The 26079-nt window shown below is 42.5% G+C and overlaps 1 protein-coding gene across 8 annotated transcripts in view; it reads right to left on the bottom strand.

Moving 5' to 3' along the window:
- eif4g3a (eukaryotic translation initiation factor 4 gamma, 3a) overlaps nucleotides 1–26079 on the bottom strand; it is a 49112-nt gene that overhangs the window by 15523 nt on the left and 7510 nt on the right. The window contains exons 2-16 of one of the 8 annotated variants that reach the window (XM_044349821.1): nucleotides 22724–22796; nucleotides 19948–20115; nucleotides 18203–18295; nucleotides 16636–16668; nucleotides 10750–10929; nucleotides 9516–9627; nucleotides 9133–9293; nucleotides 8055–8189; nucleotides 6582–6786; nucleotides 5063–5848; nucleotides 4289–4377; nucleotides 2444–2732; nucleotides 2152–2276; nucleotides 711–830; nucleotides 134–289 (exon numbers count right to left, since the gene is read on the bottom strand). In XM_044349821.1, coding sequence (XP_044205756.1) covers nucleotides 134–289; nucleotides 711–830; nucleotides 2152–2276; nucleotides 2444–2732; nucleotides 4289–4377; nucleotides 5063–5848; nucleotides 6582–6786; nucleotides 8055–8189; nucleotides 9133–9293; nucleotides 9516–9627; nucleotides 10750–10929; nucleotides 16636–16668; nucleotides 18203–18295; nucleotides 19948–20115; nucleotides 22724–22796 — 2725 coding nt within the window. The remainder of the gene's footprint in view (nucleotides 1–133; nucleotides 290–710; nucleotides 831–2151; nucleotides 2277–2443; nucleotides 2733–4288; nucleotides 4378–5062; nucleotides 5849–6581; nucleotides 6787–8054; nucleotides 8190–9132; nucleotides 9294–9515; nucleotides 9628–10749; nucleotides 10930–16635; nucleotides 16669–18202; nucleotides 18296–19947; nucleotides 20116–22723; nucleotides 22797–26079) is intronic. The other 7 variants (XM_044349822.1, XM_044349823.1, XM_044349824.1 and 4 more) reach the window with 7 other exon arrangements.

Here is a 26079-nt window from a genome sequence, read left to right as displayed (position 1 = left end):
GTAATTGGATTCTGTGGTTGTTTAAATTAAATGATTGACTTCTCTTCAATCATTTTGAAACTAGTCTGGTTTTGATAGCTGATGCTTTATAATACTCATGTTTTCCTTTGTGTGTGTAACTTTTTGGCCCTACTTGTGTTTTCTGCGCCTCAGGGTCCTCTGGGGGGGACTCTCTCTTCATGCCAGGTTTCCAGGCATTCTCGGACTTTTTCAGCTGAACATCGTCGTTCACCGACACATTCATGATGATCTTCCTGGGCGGAGGCCGCCGCGTGCCGATGTTCATAAGCTGAGAAGGCGAACGAAAGAACAGGTCACAATGATTACACAGTTTTTTTTTCCTTTAAATCTGTCAACATTACATATCGTCTGTTACTGTTTTGAGTTCGTGTGTCCTTCTAATTTTAAAATGCAAACGATTCTCTGCCAGGAAACTTTGCTCATTATCTTGTGAAATATCACACCTTTTGTACAGGAAAGCCTCATCACTGACCTGATATATCTTCTAGTTGTCTAATATGTTGCTACACTCTAGTAGGTTAAAGGATTAATTCAACATTTTGGAAAAAGTGATCTGTTGTGCCAGAGTTTTGAGATAATGGAAAGTACAGTGAGGGGAGTGTGTGTGTGTGTGTCTTTATGAATGATTGTGGCAGCTTGTGTGTGTGTGTGTGCATGCGTGTGTGTGTGTGTGTGCATGTGTGACTCACTGCAGCGCCTCTTCCTCCGGTCATCTGCCTGCCAAAATCTGCAAAGGCAGGTGTGAAGTCAGGTCCTCTGGAAATTACCCTGGAATCCACCACTCGAGACAGCACCTTGTTTTGGTTCATCTGTACGACACATAACACACACACGACATCACACACACACACACATAGAGTCAGACAATGAGCAGAACAGCAGGGGGAGCAGTGATACTCTAATAACACTGGCAACAGGGTAAAAGGAGTCAGCCTGGTGAGAATGTGTGTGTGCGTTTCTGAACCCGGTGGTGCCTTAAGGTGACCCGTTGTAACTGATGGTCATACTACATTACCAGCTTTTGGTTTATGTGTTTTTACTGTACAGGCGATAAATTACGCTGGGCTAGTTCAGCAGGCTGTTTCAGTGAGAGAAAGTCAGAGCCAGATGTGGAAGAGAAGGAAGGAAGAAAGGAACGCAGGAGGGAGAGAGAGAGAGACAGAGAGAGAGAGAGAGAGAGAGAGAGCGAGATAGTTGTGGGGGAGGAGAGAAAAGAACAAATCCAGCTCATTGTCTTTCAGCTGTCCTTGACTTCTTCTCTACTCTTTTCCAGTGAGATTTCACTTTCTCCCACAGAGAAAAAAGGAGACTATGGGATTGTACATCAGCCGGTCTGGTTGTTCTTTTTTGGAGAGGTGGGGGTGGGGCATGTACTCTTTTAACGCTGCCAAGTGTGACATAATAGCAATGTGATTTTAATCAAAACAGCATTTCAGCGGGCCATACGCTCCACCCATACGTATGTGCGGATCAGAGGAATGAACCGAACTCTCTGTGTGTGTATCTTTGATTCAATGCACAAAATCTAAAACGGTGCCTGTGTTTACTTGAGCCGAAAATGAGGAGCCCCGTTAGATAAAAAAAAGGTTTATTCAAAACTAGGGCTGCGACAAATCTTCATTCATCGAATCTATCTTTTAATCGCTTAATTGATTAGTCTTTTAAAAAACCTCAGCAATGCGTGAATAATGCCCTTCACGAATTCCCAGAGCTCAAGGGGACATTTTCAAGTTTTTTTTTTTGTCCGTCCAACATGTTAAACGTGAAGATATGTGATGTGCAATTACATCACAGAACAATTTATCTATTTTGAGAAGCTGTAACCACTGGATGTTTGGCATTTTTGCTTGATAAACACACATATAATTTCTATTTACAGAGGCAAATATAGACTGAGACTGTGGCTATAATTGACAAAAGATCCAGAAAAAGCACAAGCCGATTGCCATGTGAAAGGACACGTTTAGGGCCCCATGAGGTGGTTGGTTACCTGCTATGTAAACTCACAGTACACATAACATTTCTTGCCATCGATTTACCTACAACTGCCTGAGAGCTTTAAAGACAATAAAACATTTTTTTTTTAATTAAGGTGCATGCAGGTTTTTCTGCAACAAGCGGCTTGTTTACCTTGTCAAGCACCACATCGCTGATCGGTGGGAGCCCCTCAGGCTTCTGTATGCAGGCAGGCATGAACTGGAAGCCCAACAGGAAGTCCCTGTCATACTGACGCTTCCCGCTGGCCTCAGACAGGTCTGGACCACCGAGCAGGGTTTGAGAAGGAAGGAGAGAGAAACACGTGTAAAAAAAGTTTAAACACACAGAGATAATTAAGGAGGGGCAGGATACTTTGCTGATAAAACATGCTTTTTCCTATCGTAGCTTCAAATACATCTGTCCAAACAACGGGCTCCTTTCTAACCTTCTACGTCCTGTGGAGCCCCTGTGGAGTTCTCCTTGTCTCCGTGGGTGACCCCGCTGTCGCTGCTCTCCGTCTCCGAGGTGTGGCCCGCCCCGTTCCTCATGGGCTCCATCTCGGACTCGCCGTTCTCCTCCGGGGCGGCCGGCTTCCCGTCGGCGTCGGGGCTGCTGGCGGGAGCAGGAGCAGTGGTGGAGCTGAAGCCTGACGGTAGGGGCACAGGGCTGCTGCTCAGTGGAGCTGACTGCAGGGACTGGTCTCCGGCGGGCTGATCTACTGGCCTGGGCTCGTCCTGTGTGGAGGCGAGATTTAGCTTTCAGATGCATGACTTATTTCCCTAATATCTGTCAGTGAGCATTACGTCCCGCTTATTAACCTTAAGCGATATTATACATTCCTAACTGCTAAACGGTTGAGCTTATGGTGAGGATTTAAACGACAAAAAAAAGACACTTAATTGCAAATTAATATATATCTGCACAATACTCGCAAAGCTATAAGGACATCATCTGCAGAGAGAGATGGACACATACAGAAAGGGTAAAAAAAAATGCAGGAAAAGAAAGTGAGGAAGGAATGAATAAACATCGAGTGAAGGCAGGGGACTCAGGGATGAAAAATGATGAAATGCAGAGAGGGCAGAAAGGGTCAAGTACAAACAAAAAAAGGGGGGAAATAGGAGCAGCAGTAACAGCGGACAGACTTACTCTGGTTTGATTTATTACATTTCTATTGTCATTTAACTATTATTATGTGAAATATTATCTGTTCATGCAACGCCATTTGCACTCAGTAAAAAAGGGATTTGTTTTAATTCTATTCTTGCAGTAAAGCCCAGTTTTCAGTCATTGTAATTGTATATTTTTAGACTTTTTATTAGTCACGTTAAACTCTGAAGCCAGGACGTGAACTTCCTGATTCGACCTGTGAATTGTCCCACAGCAGCGACCCTATACAATAAACAATAAAGGAGAGGAAGCCAAAGAGGGCCAGAGTTGATTATACATACAGTGGGCTGGGTGAGCAATAAGGATGATGGATAACTCCTTGCCGTCGTTGTCGGACGATAACGACACCCTGAAGTCATTTATGTCTGCTTTCCCCCACCACACATGTGGAAACATTTTACACTTGAACTATTGCCTACATCGTGCCTTTTCCTTTTCTCTCTCACACAATCTCTGTCCCCCTTCTTTGATGCTTTGTAGGCATTGTAAGAAGTCTCTTTACAAAATGAGATACCGAACATGTGAAAAATCTGACGAAATAGTTGAAAAGTAGGTCAGTTTTACATGATAATTTATCGCCTATTTGACTAAACATGACTTCTGAACACAAATAGATATATACTGTATATCATTTGAAGGTGAAATTATCTAAAATTTAAGATAATTCAAATTCAATGTATGTGTAGGACTTTAAAGGTTAAGTGTGTAAGATTTAGTGGCATCTAGTGGAACAGACTCAGCAGAAAGTATGTTTTAATTAGTGTATAATCACCTGAAAATAAGAATCGTGTTTTCATTACCTTAAAATGGGCCCTTTATATCTACATAGGGAGTGGGTCCCATTACACGGAGGTCGCCATGTTTCTACGGTAGCCCAGAATGGACAAACCGAACACTGGCTCTAGAGAGGGCTTTTTGCGTTTTTTTGTGGCCACCGTAGGTTCTCCAACACACTTGGAAGGGGAGGGGGGAGGGGAGGTGTATTTATTTGGTTGCAATCTGCAACCTCACCACTAGATGCCACTAAATCTTATGCACTAGTCCTTTAAATACTCAATCTAACCGGTTCAGTCTTATCATCTCGTCCTGCGTGGTGAGCAGTGCGGGCGTCTTTTCTTACCTCGTCCTCCTTTTGAGGTGCATCTCCAGCAGAGATCCCTTCATTTGGTTTTCTCCAGGTCTTTGGTATAGCAGAGGCAGTCTGATTTACTGAAGGGAAATATAAAAGCAGAAACATGCAGTCAGCCGCAGCCGGGCAGCAAACAATCAAACCATAATGGTAAATATCTGATCTGAAAAAACAGAAAGGGAAGAATATAATAATTTTCAATTATATACAACTAGTGCAGCAAACATAGATCACAACCAAGACATAAAGACTCCCCATTTCCAATCTCATTTAAAAGAAATATGTTACTATTTCTTTTTACTAATCCCGCTTCTAGCTTGTCTAAACTTACATAAATGTATCTTTAAGAGTGAGGAGAGATAAAAGATCTGATAAAAGATTTGTTAGCAGTGGAGCTTGACAAATCCAGGTATTCTGCCAACAGGGAACCGGATCAAAAGAACGCATCCCTACTTCCTGGGAATCAACTGTGTCAGTGTAGTGTTTGATAAGAGATTATTTGCAGTGTGTGCAGTGTGTGCTGTATGTGCGTTAATAAAAACCTAAAATCCAAGGACATGTCAGATCTACTTAATTTTGCTATTTAGGCATAATACCATAAAAACATTATTGGACTCATAAAAAAAGCTCAAACAGTTAATTACTCCGCTGCTTCAAGTAACACTGAAACAAATGATCAAGGCAATAATATGTTTTATAGTACACTTTTAAAGTGTCACATCTGGGTTTGCCTTCACATGCAGTCACAAGCAACAGATCCGCTACCTGTAGTGGGACTCTTCCTGGTGAGCGCTTGTTGCTGGGACTCTGTTTTGCTGTCAGTAATGCCTCCGTGTGCCTCTGTCCCTGCACTGGGGACGAGGTCTTTAGTGTCCAAGGACTTGCTCGGCTCATCGGCCTCTGTTGTGGCCTGCACTAGAGGCGGAAGGCCAGGTGGGAGCATAACTGGCGTAGCTGGAGCAGGGCTTGAGGTCAGGGTGACTGGCACCACAGCCACAGGTGCCATGGGGGCGAGCGCAGCAGCAATGGGCACCTCCGGCCTTATGTCAGAGGGCAAGGTTTCAGAGGAGGAGGCCTGTCTGTAAGCAGGAGCAGAGGCCTGGGGCTGGAGTGCAGCTGTGGACAGAAGAGAAGGCTCATGAGCTGGGGTGTCTAGTTCAGTCCCAGGGTCTGCAAGGCCATTCAGAGCTTTGGGAGCTGGCGCTGGCGAGGCGGCCAGAGTTCGTGGGGCTTCTGAGAGAGGCTTGTCTGTGTTGGGAGTCTGAGGTGGTGCCAAAGACGACGGTTTGTGTTCCCCGACAGAGGAGGAGGAGGGAGACGACGCTGAGGCAGCGGACTCCTTGGCTGAGGGACGTTCACTGGTGTTGGCCACTGTAGGTGGGAGAGTGACAGGGGCGGTCAGTGAGGCGGGGAAGGGAAGCTCTGGTTCAACTGTAGGAGAGGGCTCAGTTACAGGAGTGTTGGCCTCCAGTCTCTCCACGGGGGCTTCAGGCTGCACAAGCCCGGGTGAGGAAGACTTCTGGACAACTGGCTCCAATTTTGGCGTTTCATCTGGAAGGAGGAAGAGGAAGAGTGCAGATAAATACATGCCTTCCGAATTTAATCAGCTAAGGTACAGCTTATATTTGCATCACATACTGTAATAACAGGTTTTCTAAATAGATGATGTATCTAAAGATGCTTGGATGGAGACATGGCTTTGTGTAGCCTTTAAACTAATAAGCTTTTCATTGAAAATGAGGCCATCCCTATAATTATGCCACCTACTGCAATTAATGTCAATTAAGAGATTGTCACCGCGACAGCCCGAGGGTTAACAAACAAGCCAAACAATATTCTCCAACATCTGCGTGAAGGCATCACTTATGGAGGATTAAAACTGCTGTATGAAGTTTATAAACAATTTCTACACAAAGGAAAAAGCTAAGTGAGAGAAAAGCAAAGAGCCCTGCTGACGCTGCACTCTAATTTGTAAGTGAAATGGAAGTGAAAGTATTTGGTGTGTTCTGCGGAAAGAAAAGTGATACCCAAAATGTGTTACAAAATCAGTGTTTTAGCAGATAGTATCTTGTGGGAAAATAAACCCCAATAAAAACCATGCCATTGCCTGACACAGGAGGAAATAACACAGGAGTAAAGGAGTTATATTTTTACAATTTGAACATAAATATATGGTTAGAACTGCCTTGGTTAGATTGTTATATAAAGAGCGGGAGCCCTATTTGTTAGCAGTTGTAGCTGTTTTTTTTTTTTTTTTTTAAGAAGAGGGGGTGTTGGGGCAGACCTGGCCCTGGTTTGGTGTCTGAACCCCCAGTTGTCAGTGGTTGCTGTGGCTGCTGTGGCTGTTGGGGCTGCGGTGGCTGTGGTATCTGGGGGGGCTCCAACGTGTAGCCTCCAGAGTGGGTTTGCTGTGGCTGAGGAGGCTGCGACTGCTGCTGCTGCTGCTGCTGCTGCTGCTGCTCTGGAGTCTGGCTGCTGCTCAGCTGCTGCTGCGATTTGAGGTAGAAAATGTGAGGATAATGAGGGTGCGGCCATAAAAACTAGCAACACAGAAAAACCAGAAAGACAGGCACAAAGATGTTGGCAAGCACGCGCGTACACACAAGCAAACAAGCCCAAATGCAGAATTAAGCGGGAAAAAAAGGAGTCCGATGGGGTGTGGTCACATTAGCAGACAGCGATGTATGGCGAGACGGGGAGAAACAAGACGGGAGAATGAAGATCGATGCGGGAGGGAATGGCGGGAGGAGGGGGAAACGCTCAGAACAATGCAGGGTAAAGGAGAGTGGAAAGATGCAGATATGTAAAAGAAATAAAATCAAAGGGGGCACAAAAAGACAGAGAAAGAGAGGAAAGACACTGTTAACATCCACAGAGGACACAGGGAGGAAGAAGTCACAACATCACTCTTCAGAATCCAGGAAAACTCTTATTTGGGCTTTTGGCTCATTTTTATTTATTAAAATGGTCCAAGAGATTAGAGCTAAGAACTCTTGACTTTCCATGTTTACTTTACGGCAGTGCAAAGAACAAATCCAAATTCTTTTTTAATAGCGGAATTGACAGATAAGAGAATCTGAGTGGATTCTGTAGAAGAAGCAGGAGAATACAGACAGTATGTATGCAATCTACTGTTAAAAATAGTGAGTGAGTATAAACAGTGACAGGAAGAAAGCAAGAGTAAGATATAAACAGCTGAGAACAAGATTACATGGTGAATCCATTACATCTGTAATGAGAGTTAAATGTAAAAAGGTTTTCATAACCTGCAGATCTAAACATATGTGATGTTTATGAAATGATTCTTTTTGTTGTTGTTATTGTATAAACCTTTGTGACCTGAATAATCATGAATTTATGACTGGAGAAACAGTTTATGTACATGAAGGACATACTAATACAAAAGTGCATTTCAGATCATGTAAAGATGTATTTATGTTTATACAGTATATATACAGTTAAGTCCTGTGCAATGAACGACAGACATGTAACATTCTGGATGGAAAGCCATCATGAATTTCTTATGAAAAGGGCAAGATGGCAGAATAAATTACCAAAGATAGAGGATGTGTACTGTCTGTCACACACACGGTGGAGAGCAGAAAGGATTAAGGCGGAGAGCTCACACTGATACAATACCGAGCTCCTCTCCCCTCAGCTAAAGATCGAGTCTAATCAGCTGCTCTTAATGTAAGTACTGTAGGTGAGTGGTGTGTAAGAAGGGATAAAAAAAATATTCAGCCCTGCGGAGCCATACCTGTGGGGGGGTTGGGGTGGAGGAGGGGGGACCGACAGGAGGCGTAGAATTCCTGCTCCCTGAACCCCCTGCCATGATCTCCTCGGTGATATCCCTGCCACCCTGATTGGGGTCACGGATACGGATCTGGGAGGACAATGGCACAAAAAACACCAGACCTCACTAAAGCGCGCAAGTCTCGGAGCAACCCATATTTTATGCATGTTTGAGAGTCTGGATAGGTCTGGATTGGGAATTAAAACATCTCTCGTGCGTCCTGAAATGAGCGTCATACTCCATCGAACAAAATCAAATTCAAGTGTGATGTCACCAGTGAAATGAAAGCGGCACATCTGGCTGTAAATGCGGCGTCTGTGCACGGAGCGAATTTGAGCCTTGATCACAGACCGCTAATAATGTCATGTGACTGGTTTTGGGAACGTTTGGAGTCACATCTGCTGCTAAAGTGACTCGCGAGCGCCGTCATCTCTAATGGATGCCATTAAATAAACACACCTGGTGTTGCAGTGAGCGTACTGGTGTTTGTCCAATTCACTATATTCAGCAGTGCTCTGACAACACACCAAATTCAATTTATTTCTAGTACAATTCCACTCTACATGTTTGTGCGAAAGGAAAAGGAAATAGGTCAGTGACATCTAACTAGAAGTATTTCAGTGTTAAAACAGGCTCAAAATTAGGCGTGCTATATATAGCCTATACGTGTGTGGTATGAGTACTATAGTCAGGTTTTAAAACCTCATACAAGAGCATAAAAGCAATTATATATATATATATATATATATATATATATATATATATATATATATATATTTACCCAAAACATTAAATATCTTAGACCTGGCTACATTTATTGTGACTTTCAAAGCAACGATTAGCATTTCCAGATCAGGTTTTGCCTTTTATCCTAAAACCCTACATGAACGTATCAGATTCTAACTATTAAAACCACTATTACTAGAGGTTTAATGTGCTAACTGAGATTAAAAATCATATTAAAAAGCATCTTATTATCTAATGTCAAATTCTGCCTTTTAGAAAAAGAAAACAAGACAAGAGGAACTCCTAAGATACTCACTGTTTTCTTCTCACGCTTGGCTGGTGGAGGTTGCTGTGGTGTAGGCACTATGATGGGGGGTGAGGCGGGGTACACAGTCTGTCCCGGGTAGTAGGGTGGGCCAGCTGTGGGAACGGGAGCAGGGACAGAGGGTGAGACAGGTGGGTGGTACCTGAGGGGATCTGAATGAGTTTGCCAGAAAAAAAAGAAAAACAAAGCAGAAGAGAAGAGAAGAGAAGAGGAAGACGTTTTAGTACAACACAGTTAACAGTCCCTTCTCTCAGGGCACACAAGGATGACACGTAGTGTGTATTTTTGCAACTGTGTATTGAGTTCATATTCCAAATGTGATATGGGTGTGGAAATAGCATGTGATGTGTGTCTGTGTTGGATTAATGACTCACGATATGGGGCAGGGTACTCCCCTGGCCCTGGACCAGGATAGAAGGTGCCAGACCCTGGAGGCTGTACAGAATACTGCTGAGGAGGTCCCACGTAAGGCGTACTATGGCGATACTGCGAATAAGGAAGAAAAGGACAAGTTAATACCGATTCATTAAAAAAAAAAAAATACTGCATACTTGTGCAATCAGCTATTTTTTTTTTTACATGTTGAGATTTATTTGCTATATGTGGGAAAGAAAAGTCAGATTCTGGTTCAGCCTCCTGTTAAATCTGCTCTAGACCATTTTGCTTTTATCTTTCTAGTAAAGCAATATGTTGACATTTTGGGGAATATTCACTTTCTTGTCAATCAACACCACTCACCAAATCTACTGTAAGTGTGTTACTGCCAGCAGCCAGCTAGCTTGTCCAAAGGTAACAAAATCGGCCTATCAGCTCACTAATTAACATGTTATATCTTGTTTGTTTAATCCATATTAAAACCTTAGTGAAACAACAACACGCTGTGGTTTTACAGGGGGGGGGGGGGTTATGTGCTGCACTTTTTTTTTCTTGGCCAGCGCAGTGACTTCTCAGAGTCTAGCTGTTTCCATGTGTTTCCAGTCTTTATGCTAAGCTAACCAGGGACTGGCTCCAGCCTCATACTCAACAGACATGGGTGGTATCGATCTTTTTATCTAACTCTCAGCAAGAAAGCAAATTAGTGCCTTTCCTAAAATGTTATCCTTATTCCTTTAATCAGTTCAATCTAACCAGTACCAGCTGCAGCCAAGGAGTCTTTGTAATCATTCACTACAAAAAAAATGGTCACAACTGCTGAGGCAAATGTAAAATTAAAATATTTTTGCTCATGCTCACAAAAGACAAAGCGTTACATCTTATGTTCAGATCATTGTTCGTTTAGGGGCGGCTGTGGCTCAGCAGGTCGTCCGCTAGGAAGGTCAACGGTTCGATCCCTGGCGTGTTGAAGTGCCCTTGGGCAAGATACATGACCCCCAAATTGCTGAGTATGTGTGTGAACGGGTGAGTGAGCATTAGAAACATTGTAAAAAGCACCTTGGATCAATATATAGTGATATACTGATGAGTAGGTTGGCACCCTGCATGGCAAAAACTGGAATAGAGCTATATAAAATGCTCGTTATGTAGCTGGTAGTGAAATATGGACAGATAATTGAAGTTATCCACTGCTCTATTAAATTAGAGTGAACAATTTCTGTGTGTCTGTCTCACCGGTGGGATGTAGTACTGTGCAGCCTGTGGGGAAGGAAAAGGCATAGGTGCCATGGTCATCATGATTGCTTGATTAGTGGGGTAAACAGCCGCTGTGGGAGTCTGTGAGCCGGGCCGTATGGAGGGTGTGTTTGTAGGGATGGTGGGCCTCGCGGTCTGCATCTGAGTCCTCTGGAAAAACTGATAGAAACATATGAGAGAGAGAGACAGAGAGAAAGAAAGAAAGAGAGAGAGAGAGAGAGAGAAACAACAAAAGATATTAAGCTCTATCCCTGAGGCAGCGGTCTCATTTCAGCATGCTGTCACGCTTTATCTAAAATACAAAAACAAGTAGGGTTTTTCAGATGTCTTCACCATTTGGCTTACACATTTCTCACAGTGAGCCAACCCTGTTTTTATCAGCAACTGAAAAAAAAAAAGAAAAACAGGAGGCCCAGCAGCAGGACTTTCTCTGAACTCTCATCACTGCTCCTGACCATTCAGAACATAACTCACACCGAATACTCTGAACACACACTGTAAAAATCTACAAATCGACTGATAATCTTCATGAATTACATTAATAAACATCTCTGAAGTTTGGATTTAATGCTGTAATTGGCGAGCAATAATATGGAATGAAAACAATGATATCTACAATTTAGGGAGTAAATGAACAGAAGCCTTAACAGCAGGAAGTGATTCGTATTAAAAAGTAAAACACAAGTAAAGAAAGCTATGGCACATAACTGGAATCAGTGCACTACAGAGTGAACTGTCATTGACATCGGCTGTATGTCCTGTGTGCATCACAGGCACAGCACAAGCTTCCTATTGTGAAGATTGTACAACAGTTTAGCAACATAGAGTTTAAAAAAAAGCAGGGTGTGTTTACATTAAAAGATATTAAAGAAGATTTATTATTAGTTTTGTGGTTCATCTCTAGTTTAAGTTTAGTTTTAATCAAGATATTGTGTAATTTAACCAATAGTTTCACTTTTCATGCTAGTTTTCCTTGATGGTTACAAGACTGTAGTTCGGTTTTGACAAATTTGACATTTACTTAGACAAGTGAAACCAGACGCCGCTGCTGCCAACACAAACAGACATGTAACGAGATGAACTCAAATTTAACGGTTTCCATAGGGATATCCCACACCAATACACACACACACACACACACACACACACCAGTGGTTTATGGTATTGTTTGCCTGTGGGACTTTGGGGTTTTTAAATGTTTTTTCAATTTTGGGGATTGATACTTTGATAGTAAGTATTTAATAAGAGATGAGGACTTCCTGTGATGATGTTACTGTAGTAGAATGAACATTATCACATATAAAAAAAAAAGTTTGGAGCTTATTTTAAAAGCAAAGCAGACGAGAGAGTGTTGGCAGAGACGGGACAGATTAATGTTTCCTGCAGGGGCCCAAAACTTAAGGGGCACAGCCAAAGTGTAAATTTGTCATTACTTCTTGTTTTTTATATATTTTCCCCATTTTCAAGTATTTGTTGTTTTTTTTTTCCATTCTGGCTGGTCTGACTGCACTGTAAATATGCTGCACTAGTACAGCTCCACAGCTGTAAAAAATAAAAACACCAGGGACCTCTTCTTGTGCCTGAGCTGCTTGGTCAACCTTACAGTTGTGCTGAATGTATGACACACAGAACGGCTCTGTTCATTAAGCAGAGATACAGCCCTTTCTTGTGCATCAAAAGGCACAGAAACACTGAAAATATACTGTACTTGTGATGCCTGCAGTTACAATGACTTCTACACTGAAAATATCACCATCAGTGAAAGGTTTTGGGTGGGCTTTACGTGTGAATAGCACATCAATTTAACTGTGTGCCCTGCCTGAAGAAAGACCACTACCAACAGCTGTGACCGACATCCAAATAACGAGGGCTCAAGCTGGGAACACCCAACCACAGTCCCAGTGTGCTCCACTGAAGGAGAGCAGAATCAACAATGCTGTAAAACCATCTAAAAATACCCAGGAGGGAAATCACCCTCAACATAATAAATCAGGTTCAATGACTTAGTTGTAAATGGTTCTGTGGAAATCTGGGAAACTACCAGGAAACTGTTCATTAGCAGCTGTCCGAGGAGAGTCTTAGTGCAAAGTACTTGCATAGCAAGAAATACGAGTCAACAGACAAAACAACTTTTCAACACTCAATGAAAAGAAGTGCTTTGTAACTTAAGTTTAAAACAATCACTGTGCATCCGATGGGTATCTACAAAAAAAAGGTAACAGGTAGGTAACAGGCACTTTCTTATCACATCGACATATAAATGGAACTGGAAAAAAAACACATCTTATTAGGAGGAATATACTGTATCTCTTTCATTCCGCATGCTGTTCATTAAACTGTGCAAAAGTTCATTAAAGATGAGTAATGAATGAAGCAAAGATGACTAAAAGTATGAACTGAAAAGTCCAGTAATGATCTTCTACAAGATAAGACAGGACAAAAGGGATAAAATGATGAGAAAGGACCCGTCTACTGAGCATTCACTGTAGTGACGATGAGGAGGGGGGGGTTGTGCGGGGTTAAACATTAAGAGGGGAAGGGATCGTTTCAGGATGATCCTCATCATGCCATGCAGGTCTGCAGAGACAGAGGTAAATGTTACCTGGATGGGCCTGAATCCTCCCTTGAGTATTGAAAGCAGGAAAGAGAGAAAAGCCGATGGGAGACTGAAGCCTCGATACAAAATAAGCAGGTAATCGTTCACCCACACACATCAAAAGCAGGAAACTACCCAATTATTTCCATCTAACTGACACGCTGGCCGGTCCTGAACCACTTAAACAAAAAAAAAATGATTCGAACAATAGAAAAGCACCACCAGAATGAGTGTTGGTTTATTGTCGGTGGGTGGTTAGAGTGGGAAAAGCTTACCAGTCACAGTTAAAATGTATCAGCGTGTCATTCGTGGCCGTATGCCATACTGACGTAAGCACATGTACACAAGCCTCTCTCACCCACACACACACACACACACTTCAAGAGGTATTCCCTTTCTGAAATTGTGCTCCTAAGCCAGCGCACCAGTCTACCTCTTGCTTTGCCAAATTGGCGTTTACCAGCCCCGATAGACCTGGCTGACAACTGCATCGCTGACTGAGCTGACAGAGGAAGTATAGACACCCTTCTGGCTAATGGAGCTGATTGGTGTCACGTCACTGAGTTGCTAGTATTGGTGGTATTTTGGCTCGTACGGTAATTATGGAAACATTTTGTTGGTTTATTGTACAGAAGAGAAAAAAAACAGACTAATGTTTGGTGTTTCGGTTGATTTGAACCATTTCACCCTTTCTGAACTTTAGTGGTGCGGTGTAAACAAAGTGAACTTGTCACCAGTGGCCTAACAGTCCCTGTGATTTGAATCATAATGCCCTGTACGGTGCAAGTTAAGGTGGAAAAATTAACAAAAAAAGTAGGTTAAGTTCTAACTATTATGTAACATTTCCACTGTCTGAACAACAAACAAAGCGAGGAGACACTCAGGGATAAAACTTACAGATTAATCGAGTAATTTACACAGTGAAGAGCTCTCTGAAGGAAACAACAACAGTTATCTGTTTAACTTGATTTCCACTGGCTTTGACCTTTTGGTTCACTCACACACACACACACACACACACACACACACACACACTCACACACACACACACACACACATACACAGAAGCTATATTTGAAATCCAAAGAAGTTAGTTACACGGATAAGTGGAGGAAATATATGAAACAATGATGACGGTTGTTTGAGGACAGACTTATGTTTTGAGCAAATGAATTAATTTTCTGATCTCTATGTACCCTTTGCTGTGCATCGAGTGCGTTTCAAGGGGACAATGGCCGTTTTCTCCGTCGGTATAAAAGACCACTGTTCGGCTTCATCTGCTTTCCGACTCCACTTCCGTGGTGGCACAAGAGAGCCAAGCGCCAGTTTGTGACAGCCAGAGCATGCACTTGTGTGTATGTGTGTGTGTGTGTGTGTGTTCACACTAATGCCAGCGAACACACCCGACACACTTGGACAACATACTATTTATAGTCTGTTAAAAAATTGTTCACACCCAACCGTCCAGAAGGTGAGGATGTTAGACAACAAGTTACACAGGGTACAACTGTGGGGGGGGGGAAACGGGGGGTGTGTGTGTGAATAACACATCAATCTTAAAAGTGGGTAGCTGTATGAATCATAAATCAACTCAAAGAAAACAGGAAGTCACGTGGACCAAATATCAGCACCCAGACGTGCCTGAGACTGTATCCACGAAGTAAAAACACAAACAACATCGTAAATACTGCACCGCCAGACGTGAACTCATTAACATGCCCTTCATAATCTAATGACATTGGTTCACAGAGAGTCAACCGTCAACTAACAGGATCAAGAATGTAAATTATAGAAATGTCATCCAAGAAAAACTGTCTCTTTCCTTGACTACAGCCTACCTGACCACTGGGTGATATCCCTTTATCACTTCATTCTTTATTACCCTGAAATCAATAATTACCACCTGATTACTTAAGTTGTCAAGTTAACAATGTTTACTAGTAAATAAGCAAGGTCATATAATCAACAGTATTACGGTCATCTGTGTACAATTTGGCTCGAAGTTGTGGTTGTGAAGAAATCTAGACCAATCAAGACCACAACGTTCTCACCCAAACAAATATAGAAAACTTAACCACAGTACCTCCATGTAATTACTGGAGGTGAATGAGACCATGGTCTCCTGAGAGTGCTGTCATTGCAAAAAGTCAGACAGATTTAGCTTAGTAAACAATGAAATAATAGCTTTCTGGCAAAAAGCAAAATATCCTGCAAGACCCATCCTGCTCTCTCTTTCACTTAGATCTAAGACCTAATGCCTAAAAAGTGAAGAAAAAAAAGTCAAATTAACTCCCCTGCATCAAAAACGTCAATAAATAACAGGCTGGTGACAAAAAGAACTGATATTCACTGCCGTTATCTTGTTTGACACACATAAACGTCAAAATAAAACAGGAAAACTGTGCTTGCAGCTATTTCGCGGGACAGTTAACTGAAGACGCCACACCACAGTACAGATAAGCAGTAATACAGCTGCTTGTACGGGCCTGTGGTGTGTCCAGCAGCCATTAGGCGACTATGCGGCCGATTAAGCGTGTTGAATTGTGGCGGACGCAGTTGACAGAGAATGCTCTCTGAGTGGGTGTCGGTAATTGAATCCATACAGTGTAGCCTCTCCTTATTTTTTTTGCCTTTTCTTCTCTCAATAAGCAAAATACAAAGGGCTCACAAGGCTAATGCAAATTTAGACATGTTACCAATTAGTATTTTGAGCATACCTTACAATAAACCTAGTGCGATTTTCACCAAGAGACGACACGGAGCAACACTTGGTTAAATGTGATTAAATGTAACGAAGGACAAGTTTCTATCCTGTTAAAAAGCTTCATAATCACTTAGACAAATATATACTTGGTAAGAAAGGCTGGAAGACAGTTTATATCGAATCAAAGTGCTCACTTGTTCCACATTTCATTACAATTAAACCTTATAAAAGGACAATTAAATACCAATTTAAATTCTTTGATTAAACTCTGATCAATCTCACCATAAAAATAAGCATGAATATTCCACTCACAGCTCTGTGGATGAACTTGATTAAATAGCAGCACACTCAGAAAAAAAAAAAAAAAACCTGTGATAATCAAAATCTCTTTAACTGTATCCAAGATACTTGAAGGCATTCAAATCTCAGACATTTCAAGGAACAGCAGACGCCCCGCAGACAGCTCTTTGCCAGCAGGTACTAGCGAACTGGTTTGATGATGATGATGATGATGATGTTGTTGTGAGAGAGGGAGCGGGAGGGGCGTTCAGCGGAGGTAAATTACCTGATGGTGGGTTGGTCGAGGGCCCGTAGCGAACTGGCGAGGGGAGGGAGGAGAGGTCCAGCAAGGAGATTGAAGCAGTGATGGCAAAGCGGGGAGAAGAAAGGGCATAAGAGAGAGAGAGAGAGAGAGAGAGACACAGAGATAAGATGAGCGATGAAGGCAAACGCTTGAAATTACAGTACAAAACCACAGAGCAACGAAGCTTTAACAGACACATGAGACATGACGCAGTACTCAGACCTGAGTCGAAGTGTGTATTTGCAAAGAAAGTTTGGGTTTCCTGCATTTCGAGGATGTGTATATTATACATAATCACAGAAAAGGATATGAATTGTACGCTGTGACGTATGTAGTGGAATTAAAATCATTTCCTGTGTCCTATGTGGCAAACCTCACTGTTGTTATTTACCACACAGTTTAAAACAAGCCTTGCTGTGTGTGTAAATACAATTTGACTGAGGTCTGGTCAGCTTTACTCTCCTGATGGGTGCTGGGCAGGAGCCAGGCGAGATTATTAAGTAAAGCTACTTGGATACAAAAATGCTGGCAAAGGAAATACAATTTTTGGATATTTCTTACTAGACTTGTTGTGGTGGCAGATTTTCAGTTGTAAAAACTGCCAATTCTGGTGTTGCCTATTTTTAAAACGGCTTTCATTATGCTACACTGAACAAATGATGAGACAAAGCAGCTTGATTTCACATTAAAATTTCACAGACACAGTATAGCGTAGATATCTTAAACTATGTAAGATAACAACAATAATACAGCCAGCCATTTAAAAGCTTGTGAGAAAACAATAAAATAAAGATAAATAAAATAAGCTCGGTACAAAATAGACTCCACAGGTTTAATAATGCACTTCAACTTATGAGTCTAGGCTCCATAGGGATTTAATCAAATAAAAGCCTCGCAAAAGCTTAAATAACTCTTAAACACTCAACAAAGACTTCGGCTGGCTAAACGCTGAATCCAAAGTTGTAAATTGGCCCCACAAATCATAGAATCCAGACCAATTTCAGCCAGATCGGCTAGATGTACACTCAGTTTGAGGGAGGTTGCTATTCCTCATTAATTACCCAAATAGGAACAATTTGATTCTTTCTCTTAATGTTATTTTTTTGTGTGTTTATCACCTTTTTTTTTCTACCATTTTCACCTTCATTAATTATAAATGGTGTTAAATGCCTGTAAGTGAGGCCCACTGAGCGCGCTAGGGTTTTCAGATAGTAGCTGAATGTCGGAAAAGATGGAAGGAAGGAAATGACACCCGTGTAAGCTCATGCACCCTCTGCTAAAATTTCCTGATACGGTTCAAACCAACCACAACAAGCCTGTAAGGAGCCTCTAAGGAGGCTAATGAGGGAGACCTCATTAAAGAACTACCGCCTATGGTAATGTGCCTCACTGCCATAAGCAGATTGAGGTCAGTCAACACTTGAGCGACTCTTTGTGGCATCTGAAGATCTCTCTCCGTCACTGATTCAACGAAACGCCAGTAGACCGCAAACTGTTTGGGTTAGGGAGGCATGTGTGCTGTAAACCTCGGACCAGAGGGGCCACTCACCGGGCGACTCTGTGGCTGTGCATTCATTGGCTGTGTCTGGGGAGCATACACTAGTGGGGCGGAGCCAGCATTCTGTCCAGGGTTGTACGGAGACTATCGAGAAAGGAAATGGAAAGCAGGAGACAATTTGTTACATACACGCCAGGCACATTATCAGTCACTTTCATAGACAACAACACAGCAGACATACACTAACTGGGAACTTACTTTGGATGCTGTTGGGAGAAAATGTTTTCGATTGGGGTTTATGTACTGTGCAAAGATAATTGGTACCCTGAAGGACTGCAAATCCTGTGTTTCTTTATTCTTCATCTAGCGTGCGGTGAAGCTAGGCAGAGGTGGGTTTAAGTAGATCTGCTTAGGGCTTGGTTCCATATAGCGTTTTGTTTTGGTTTTTTCCTGAGCGCCAGCATCTTTTTTCAATTGTTCCCAATGAGGAGAGAGAGCATATGCGGCGGCATGTGGCCACCTAGAGAGGAGGTGCTGCACCCAGCATCTTTTTTTCCAGAGAGGAGCTTGTGTCTGTCTATCTTGAGCTTTGTCAGACAGAAACTATGATAAAGACAGAAAAGCCCATTTGTGGAAGCAGATCGACAGGACACTGAATGTTGCTGGTCAGTGTTGTGCTTTTATCACCCTACGTGTTGAAGCATGTTGTTAGCTGTGTAGTGAACCCTCTGTTAACATAGTGTTAAGTTAGCTAATGTCAATCTGCTTCCTTTTACATATTGTCACTTATTAAATTGTCAGGATATTGTTGTCATAGAAACAAAACCCAATTGCAGTGGGGGTTTTTTTTCCCTCACTGCACATGTGCTTCATCTCAGTGCTCCCCAGCACCCTGCCAGCTCTTTTCTGCCAGAAAAAAAAAAAAAAAAAAAAATGCTGTATGGACACACGCCCTTACTCTTCTTCACACTGCTGCTGGTATTGTTGTGATAATTTAAGTTGGTGCTGGCTGACGATACTATTTATAGAAGGCTGGTAAGAGACTAGATCTGCTTTAGGGTGAGGCAATGGGCCATTAGGCTATAACGGTAAAGAGGAACAACTAGATTCCTCGCAAGCATTGTCACATACTTCCAGGGAAGCTGAGTCATAGTGTCAACATACTTGTAAGCAAGAACAGCAACGCAGTCGGAGACGCCAGCATCACAGCAGACGTGTAACTCTACCTCATGATTAAATGTTGCACAGAGATTTATCGGTTTTAATAATATTTTTTTTTTTATCTCAAGTGGAGGGATGACGTGACTAATTCTTTCTTCCATTTGTGCCCTGATGTATTTATTTTCCGTTCTGTTATCAACCGGTCATCTGAATTTTGTCATTGCCCCGTCCTGTTCCCATCACATGCATATGAGTCCCACTGTAGTTACAGGCAGGGAAGAAGTCCCCCTTAGATACCCGACTTATCTTTAACCCATACCTAACAACAACAAGGCTGGGTTTTTCCTCCCTGAACAACACTTCACAGGATTAAATAGACACTGTATTTGGAATAGATGCATGCTTGACTATAGGGAGTAGTGCACATGAATTGTTGTATTAGATTTGAACTTAATACATTCATACATCTGAATTTCATTTAAAAAAAAACACACTCATGCATACATGGTTTACTGCTGTATTACAAAAGAACAGAAAAGGGACAAAAAGGGAACTAAAACATGTAAAAAAAAAAAGACAAATACAGGTTAGGGGTAGGCGATATGGGCAGAATTAAGTGACAGTGACAAACTCACCCCTCCGCCTGCCTCCCAGCCCTTAGGGTAGCGATATGGGGAAGCTGTGGGTACTGATACCTGAGAGAGCGCCGGGGAGTGGGCATGACCGGGCGGGGTGCCCGCCAAGTTAGGGTGTCCCTTTGTGATGTCGTGAGCAGTGTAAGGAGGGCCAGCATGCCTGGGTACCTGCATCACATAAAGCAGAGACGTTAGACAGATAAACTATGAGACATTATGTCAGACTGATGAACACACAGACACACAGACACACACACACACACACTGATGTTGAGAGTGAACAGCAGTGGCAGAGTTCCACAGGTCATTAGTCCTCCCTCCTGCTGAGGAATGTAAATTAAGCGCTGAAGCTCTAGGATTAGCCCCTGTATGTGTGCAGAGGTGAAGACCTGTGCTGTGCATGGGTGTTGTAGCCTGCTGGGGTTGGCCAAGACTGGGCTCTGGCCTCTTGCGCGGGCCCGCTGTGCCAAAGTATGCCGTGCAAGGATGTCTGGGGCTACTGGAGGCCTCATATGGCAAAAACTGGGTCAAGTAATCATATTACAGTCGCACTCATCTGTGATAGATAGAGAGCACCTGGTGCAACGGATTCAACTGAGTCATGCTAAACAAGACTTGTCAATATGGGCCGATGGAGGGTGCGGGGTAGTCTCCGGCCAAGTGAGCAGCATCAGGCAATTTGCAAGGATGAGATTTGACTCAGCTCTTAGCCTGTGGTGTGGCAGAATGGGCCTTGGCTGCTGCAGCTGTGGGCTGGCACCACTGCAGGTGCTGCTTGTTCCTGCAGCAGGCCTGACACACCAGGGAATGAGACAGGATACTGCAGGAAGAAAGCGGCAGGCAGGCAACGAGACAGCCTGAAAAGCTGGGTAAACCCACCTCTTCTCTCAGGGGCCTCTTTTCTCTCAACACAACCTTGCCATTAGAGCTGTAAAAGCTCCTTGAGACAGCTGCCGACACTAATATTTAAAGACTAACATCTCCAAACTTCTATTATTTGTACACCTACTAAGTACTACAGGCAATATGCTGTGCAGCCTCTACAACATCAATCCTTTCTGCATCTCTCCATCTTCTCTGTGTGGCCCACTTCCCTCAGATGACCTGGGATAAAGCAACTAATCTAGCTGCTGTTGCCAGGGGAGGAGCCTACTCTGCTTCAGGCGAGTGACTGATTCTGAGGACATACAGAGTGATGGGATGGGGGAGGGGAGGCGAGCGGCTGTATAGGAGCTGTACATGAGGGGAGGAGAAAAATAAAAGAGTGCAAACCCCGCATCCACTGCACAGAACAAATGTTTCACGCCATGGGCACGGTTTATTTCCACCAGTGTCATCATTGTTGCAGCCTAAACCCTCCTAAAACAAGCTTTCTGCGCTAGAAAATTCTTCAGTGTTTTCATTACTGTTATTTTACAGTGGACAGAAAAGCTCATCGATGAACAGCCAGTCTTAAAGCATAAAGAGGCGGTTTTCCTACAATGTGCATCTACCTACTGTACCTCCCAGTTCTTTGTGATATCAAATTACTGAAGTAACAATGTCCAAGTGGACTACGCTTGTAAAAGCCAGATATTACAGAAGTAAGAGCAACAAAACACACACGCCAATATTTTCCCACAAATGACCACTAAAATGTTGGTATTAAACCATTGTGGATGTCTCAGCAAGTGCCACATTTGTATTTTTTTGTGTATGAAAAACAATGTGGAGAGGAAAACAAAAATCAATATTATTATCTTCTAATTTCTGTAGTAAACATTGATTTATAAAGACGTGTAGCCATAAACATAGAGGTATCTGTGCCTTTAATGGTAGGATTATTACTAATCAGTGTATTACAGAGTCTACCGAGCTGTCGGACAAATCACTGCCTTCCAGGTAAATGCACGTTTGGTTCATAAAAGAGGAAAAGCACAGAATGATGCAGCGGAGCACTGAGGTTGTGCAAACAGCACTGCTCAACACGGATTGTTGTACACGACAATGTAATTGCAGAGGGTGATGGTCATATCGGGCCAAGATACTAAAAGGATGGAATGATGCCATATCAGGTTTGTTTTCGTCTGCAGTAGGTGCGGCTGGCCACTGAGGACGAGACAATAAATGGCCCAAAGTTCAGCCGAGGACAGAATGAGAGTACGTTTGAGATTTCCTTCTGTGACTCAATTCATTTGTCTACTTGATGCCTCTCACTGACATGTTGATGCTCCATGCAGGTTAAAATAAATTTTAAAAAAAGCGATTATAATAAAGACTAAATACAAGAAATGTTAATTAACTCCTGAAGGAGTCAGAGGTTCCCTGAGGTGACACATTTCCACAGCATGCCTCCTGTGGTCAGATTACAGCATCATACAGCATCTTCACAAGTATGCCTTCCTCTTTTTGTAGTAAAAAAAAAAAAACACAAACACGTTTACTGCGTCATAAAATGTATTCATCCCCGTATAAAGACCTGTTTTGTAATCCTTATTACATACAAATCTAAATATGAAAGGCTGAATAGTTTTATGGGAATTGACTCTTGTAAGGCACCGAACCACTACAGCATATCCCAACTGAACATATGCTCTTGGCACAGTTATGGTAATTGATGAGTATCCTAGTGTAAATGCAACTATACATGTACAGTCCGTACTGTACATATGAGTCTTGTGTTTGTATTCTTATTCTGAAATGTGAAACGTGTGAATATGCACTGCTGCATACTGTACGTACAGGTGCGTGTGTGTGTGAATGTGTCTGTGAAAAGGGGCTGCGTGCGATGACTCACGCTGTAGACTGCAGCGACTCCAGGCTGTGTGGGGAAGATTCGGTCATCCAGTGATGGCTGAACCCGTGGGATTCTGGAAAAGTGTGTATTAAGGAAAACTCTAAAGGCAACTAGAGACTAAAAAAAAAAAAAGTGTCATGAAAGATGAGAAGCGTTGGACAGCTTAACGGGTAAGATTCCCATCGTATTTTAGGTATTCATGACATTGTTAAGTCAAAATATTGCTGACTAAACTGTATGTACTGTAAGTTGCTTTTTGATTTCTGTGGTGTACAGCAAACTTTAATTGATCTTAAATTACTGGTAAACTTGGATAAAGCTGTTTTCTAGAGAAAAAAGTTCACATTTAACAGTTCCACTGAAGTGAACTCTTACTCTTAATGGGACACCAATTGACAGAGTATCCTCCTTCTTGGTTTCTGGCTTGATGACAAGCTGTGTTTCAAAAAACATTAATGAACTAAGTCCTTAAAAGCAAAACTGGCATTCTTTTATGGAAATAAGGCATGTATTACCCAGAATTGCGGAAAGCAAATTGTTCAGTCAACGTTTTTTATCCGTTATGGACCATGGCGATGTAATTTATACACACTTTCCTGCCTCTAATCTTAAACCTCTGGATGCAGTCTATCGTTCCGCCCTTAGGTTCATAAGGGGAGGTGGCTTCAGAACACGCTGTTGTATACTACATGAGAAAGTTGGGTGGCAGTGGTTTGCAGTGAGAAGAGAACGACTCTGCATTTACTTACAAAGCACTTCTTAGCGAACTTCCTGGGTATCTCACATGTCTTTTTTAACTATAGATCATTGTCACACTGCACTAGGTCCCATGACTGTTTGGTCCTCGAAAAAAACCATCATGTTAGATTGGAAAACTGGCTTTTAAAATACTATGCTCCACACAAGAGGAACAATTTGCAGAGGCTTGTAAAATTAGACAAGCTAATCCCTTTTAATCAATTTAAATCTCTTTTGACTGACACGGAGCGGAGTGAGTGTGTGTGTTTTCTTTGAATTGATGTTGGCCCCTTATGTTGAAGCCTGTTTGGTGTATAATCTGTTGATGTATACTGTAACTTAGGTGTGCTTTTATATGTTCTTATCAGGGCGTCCTTATAAAAGATGGCCATCCCTGTTTAAATAAAGGTTATAATAAGTGGGAAGTTAATGTTTAAACACTAACATAACTCTGTTGAGATTAAATCCAGTTCTATATATGTCTTAATACCATACATTAACTGATTCATATCCAGAGGGCTTTCCTCAAACCTCAATAGCTCGCCTAGTTTGATTTCAAAGATCCCCCAACTAACCCACCCCGCCCAAAATGCCCCATCTCTCAGAGTACACTATGTACCTTCACCATTTTGCAAGTGTTAAAGGGAAAATCTGAAATGGATTTCTGGACCACTTCAGGCAAGGGGGCAGGCAGAGCAGAAGATTAGACAACTGCTCAGCCCTTACACGGGAATAGCAGAGGTACAAACTGCATTCAATATTAAACATCTTCTGCTTATACCAAAGGCAGAATAATAGGTCAAAAAAAAAAACTTTCTGGCTTAACACTTGTAAAAACCTCTAACACTTCAGAATTTATGAATGCTTCAGGAGCTGTTTTAACAGAAACCAAACGATAACTTTCTTTTAGCGGTTGAAACGTGTAATATTGAGACTCACTTGGGAGACATCACTCAGATGTTAGAGGAGACAAAAGAGGGAATGTGTAATAGCCACAGAAGAGGGAAGCCCTGTGGTTAGTAACCTGCTCAGGCAGTTGTCCGTGACAGACAGGCTCACACACTGCTGGTCACATGGTTTAAGGGAAACCAAACGTCTGGCTTTCTTCCTTTCACCCAAATCACACCTCCCTTTCCCCTAAGCCCTCTTCCCTTACTCCGCTCTTGCCTGCAGGGGCCGTCATCTCTCTTGGCCACCTGCCAGCACCTCCACCCGTAACCGACAACACAAGAGGGAGAGAGAGAGAGGGAGATAGAGAGAGAAAAGAATCATTTAAAAAAAAAAAAAAAAAAAAAAAAGGGCTGCGCGATTCAAAAAGCAGAAGCGCAGCAGGAAGCATTATCACTTTCACTGCCGGGGAATTTGGAAAAACAACCAACCCACCCCCCCCGCCGCCGCCACCACACACACACACACACACGCAGACTACACATAAACACACACAGATATTAGGAGCAATTACAGGCTCAGTCTCTTCACACCGACATGACAGTCTAGGTGAGGAGAAGCACAATAAGACTCTACTATTGGCGACGCAGGATTGACAAATTTTTTTTTTGTCTTTGTTTTGGTATCCTTCCAGCACAAGACAGGAAACATTTATAACACCAGTATCGGAAGGACAGATTACCTGTCATGATCTGAAAAACCATAATATAGTGCATCCAAACCATGCCACACCACAAGTGGGTTAAAAACACGAACAGCAGTAATTACTTGCAAATATTTCTTCTTTATGAAGCTAGACAGGAAAGGAGGAGGGGGGGGGGCGGGGCTATCAACAGTGAGGCAACCTGATCTGTCTGCTCTACATGACCGCTGGTTGTCAGGGCAACTGTGTTGGGGGGACTGTAAACAAAAGGGGAGGCAGCGAGACGTAGACAGGTGAAACCAGGGTTCAACCCGGTGGGGCAGAAAAAAGGAACAAATCCACTTTTAGGTAATGGTTTGTTGTCGACAGGGCAGCAGCAGAGACGGCGAAAGGCAAAAGTAATGAGGCAAGACGGGACAGCTGAATCCACCAAAAGATCTAAGCAGATCTGATTTTACTTATAACTGCAGCCAAATTGTAAAAACAAGAGATTATATAAATGGCTCAAATCCAGCGTACATGTTTCTGTTATCTCGGAAGACAAACACCTGTAGTCACTGCAGTATGTTGTTCAACTAGGTGCACACTTTGACGGGAAACACTTACGTAAGTCCTTTAGCTGGAACATTTTTTCCATGTCATGTTTTGAGGGGAAATCATCGGTCTAAACTTGACACAGGAAAACTTATTTTCACTGCATATTGACATTTAAACTACACAACGAGAGGCTTATTTAATTGGAGACCTGATGTTTGGCTACATGTTCCCGGTGTGAGTTCACCACACCATAAACAGACGTCCAGGATACCCAGAGTGATATGACGCACTTTCTCCTCTTTTTTTTTTTTTTTTTATTAAATTAGCTTAGTTTGAAGATTGACTGCTTGTGATAAAAAATATTCCGCTGGTCTGATGGCTTGACTTGATTATTTATACAGCATCGTATCCAGGTGATCATGCTGGGGGAAACAAAATGTCCTGAGGTATGACATAATTTATACTCTCCATGTGGGTGGCCAGGTAACCA

Source organism: Thunnus albacares, chromosome 4, assembly GCF_914725855.1.
Source record: "Thunnus albacares chromosome 4, fThuAlb1.1, whole genome shotgun sequence".
Lineage (NCBI taxonomy): Eukaryota > Metazoa > Chordata > Actinopteri > Scombriformes > Scombridae > Thunnus > Thunnus albacares.
This window is presented reverse-complemented; position numbering and strand designations above follow the sequence as displayed.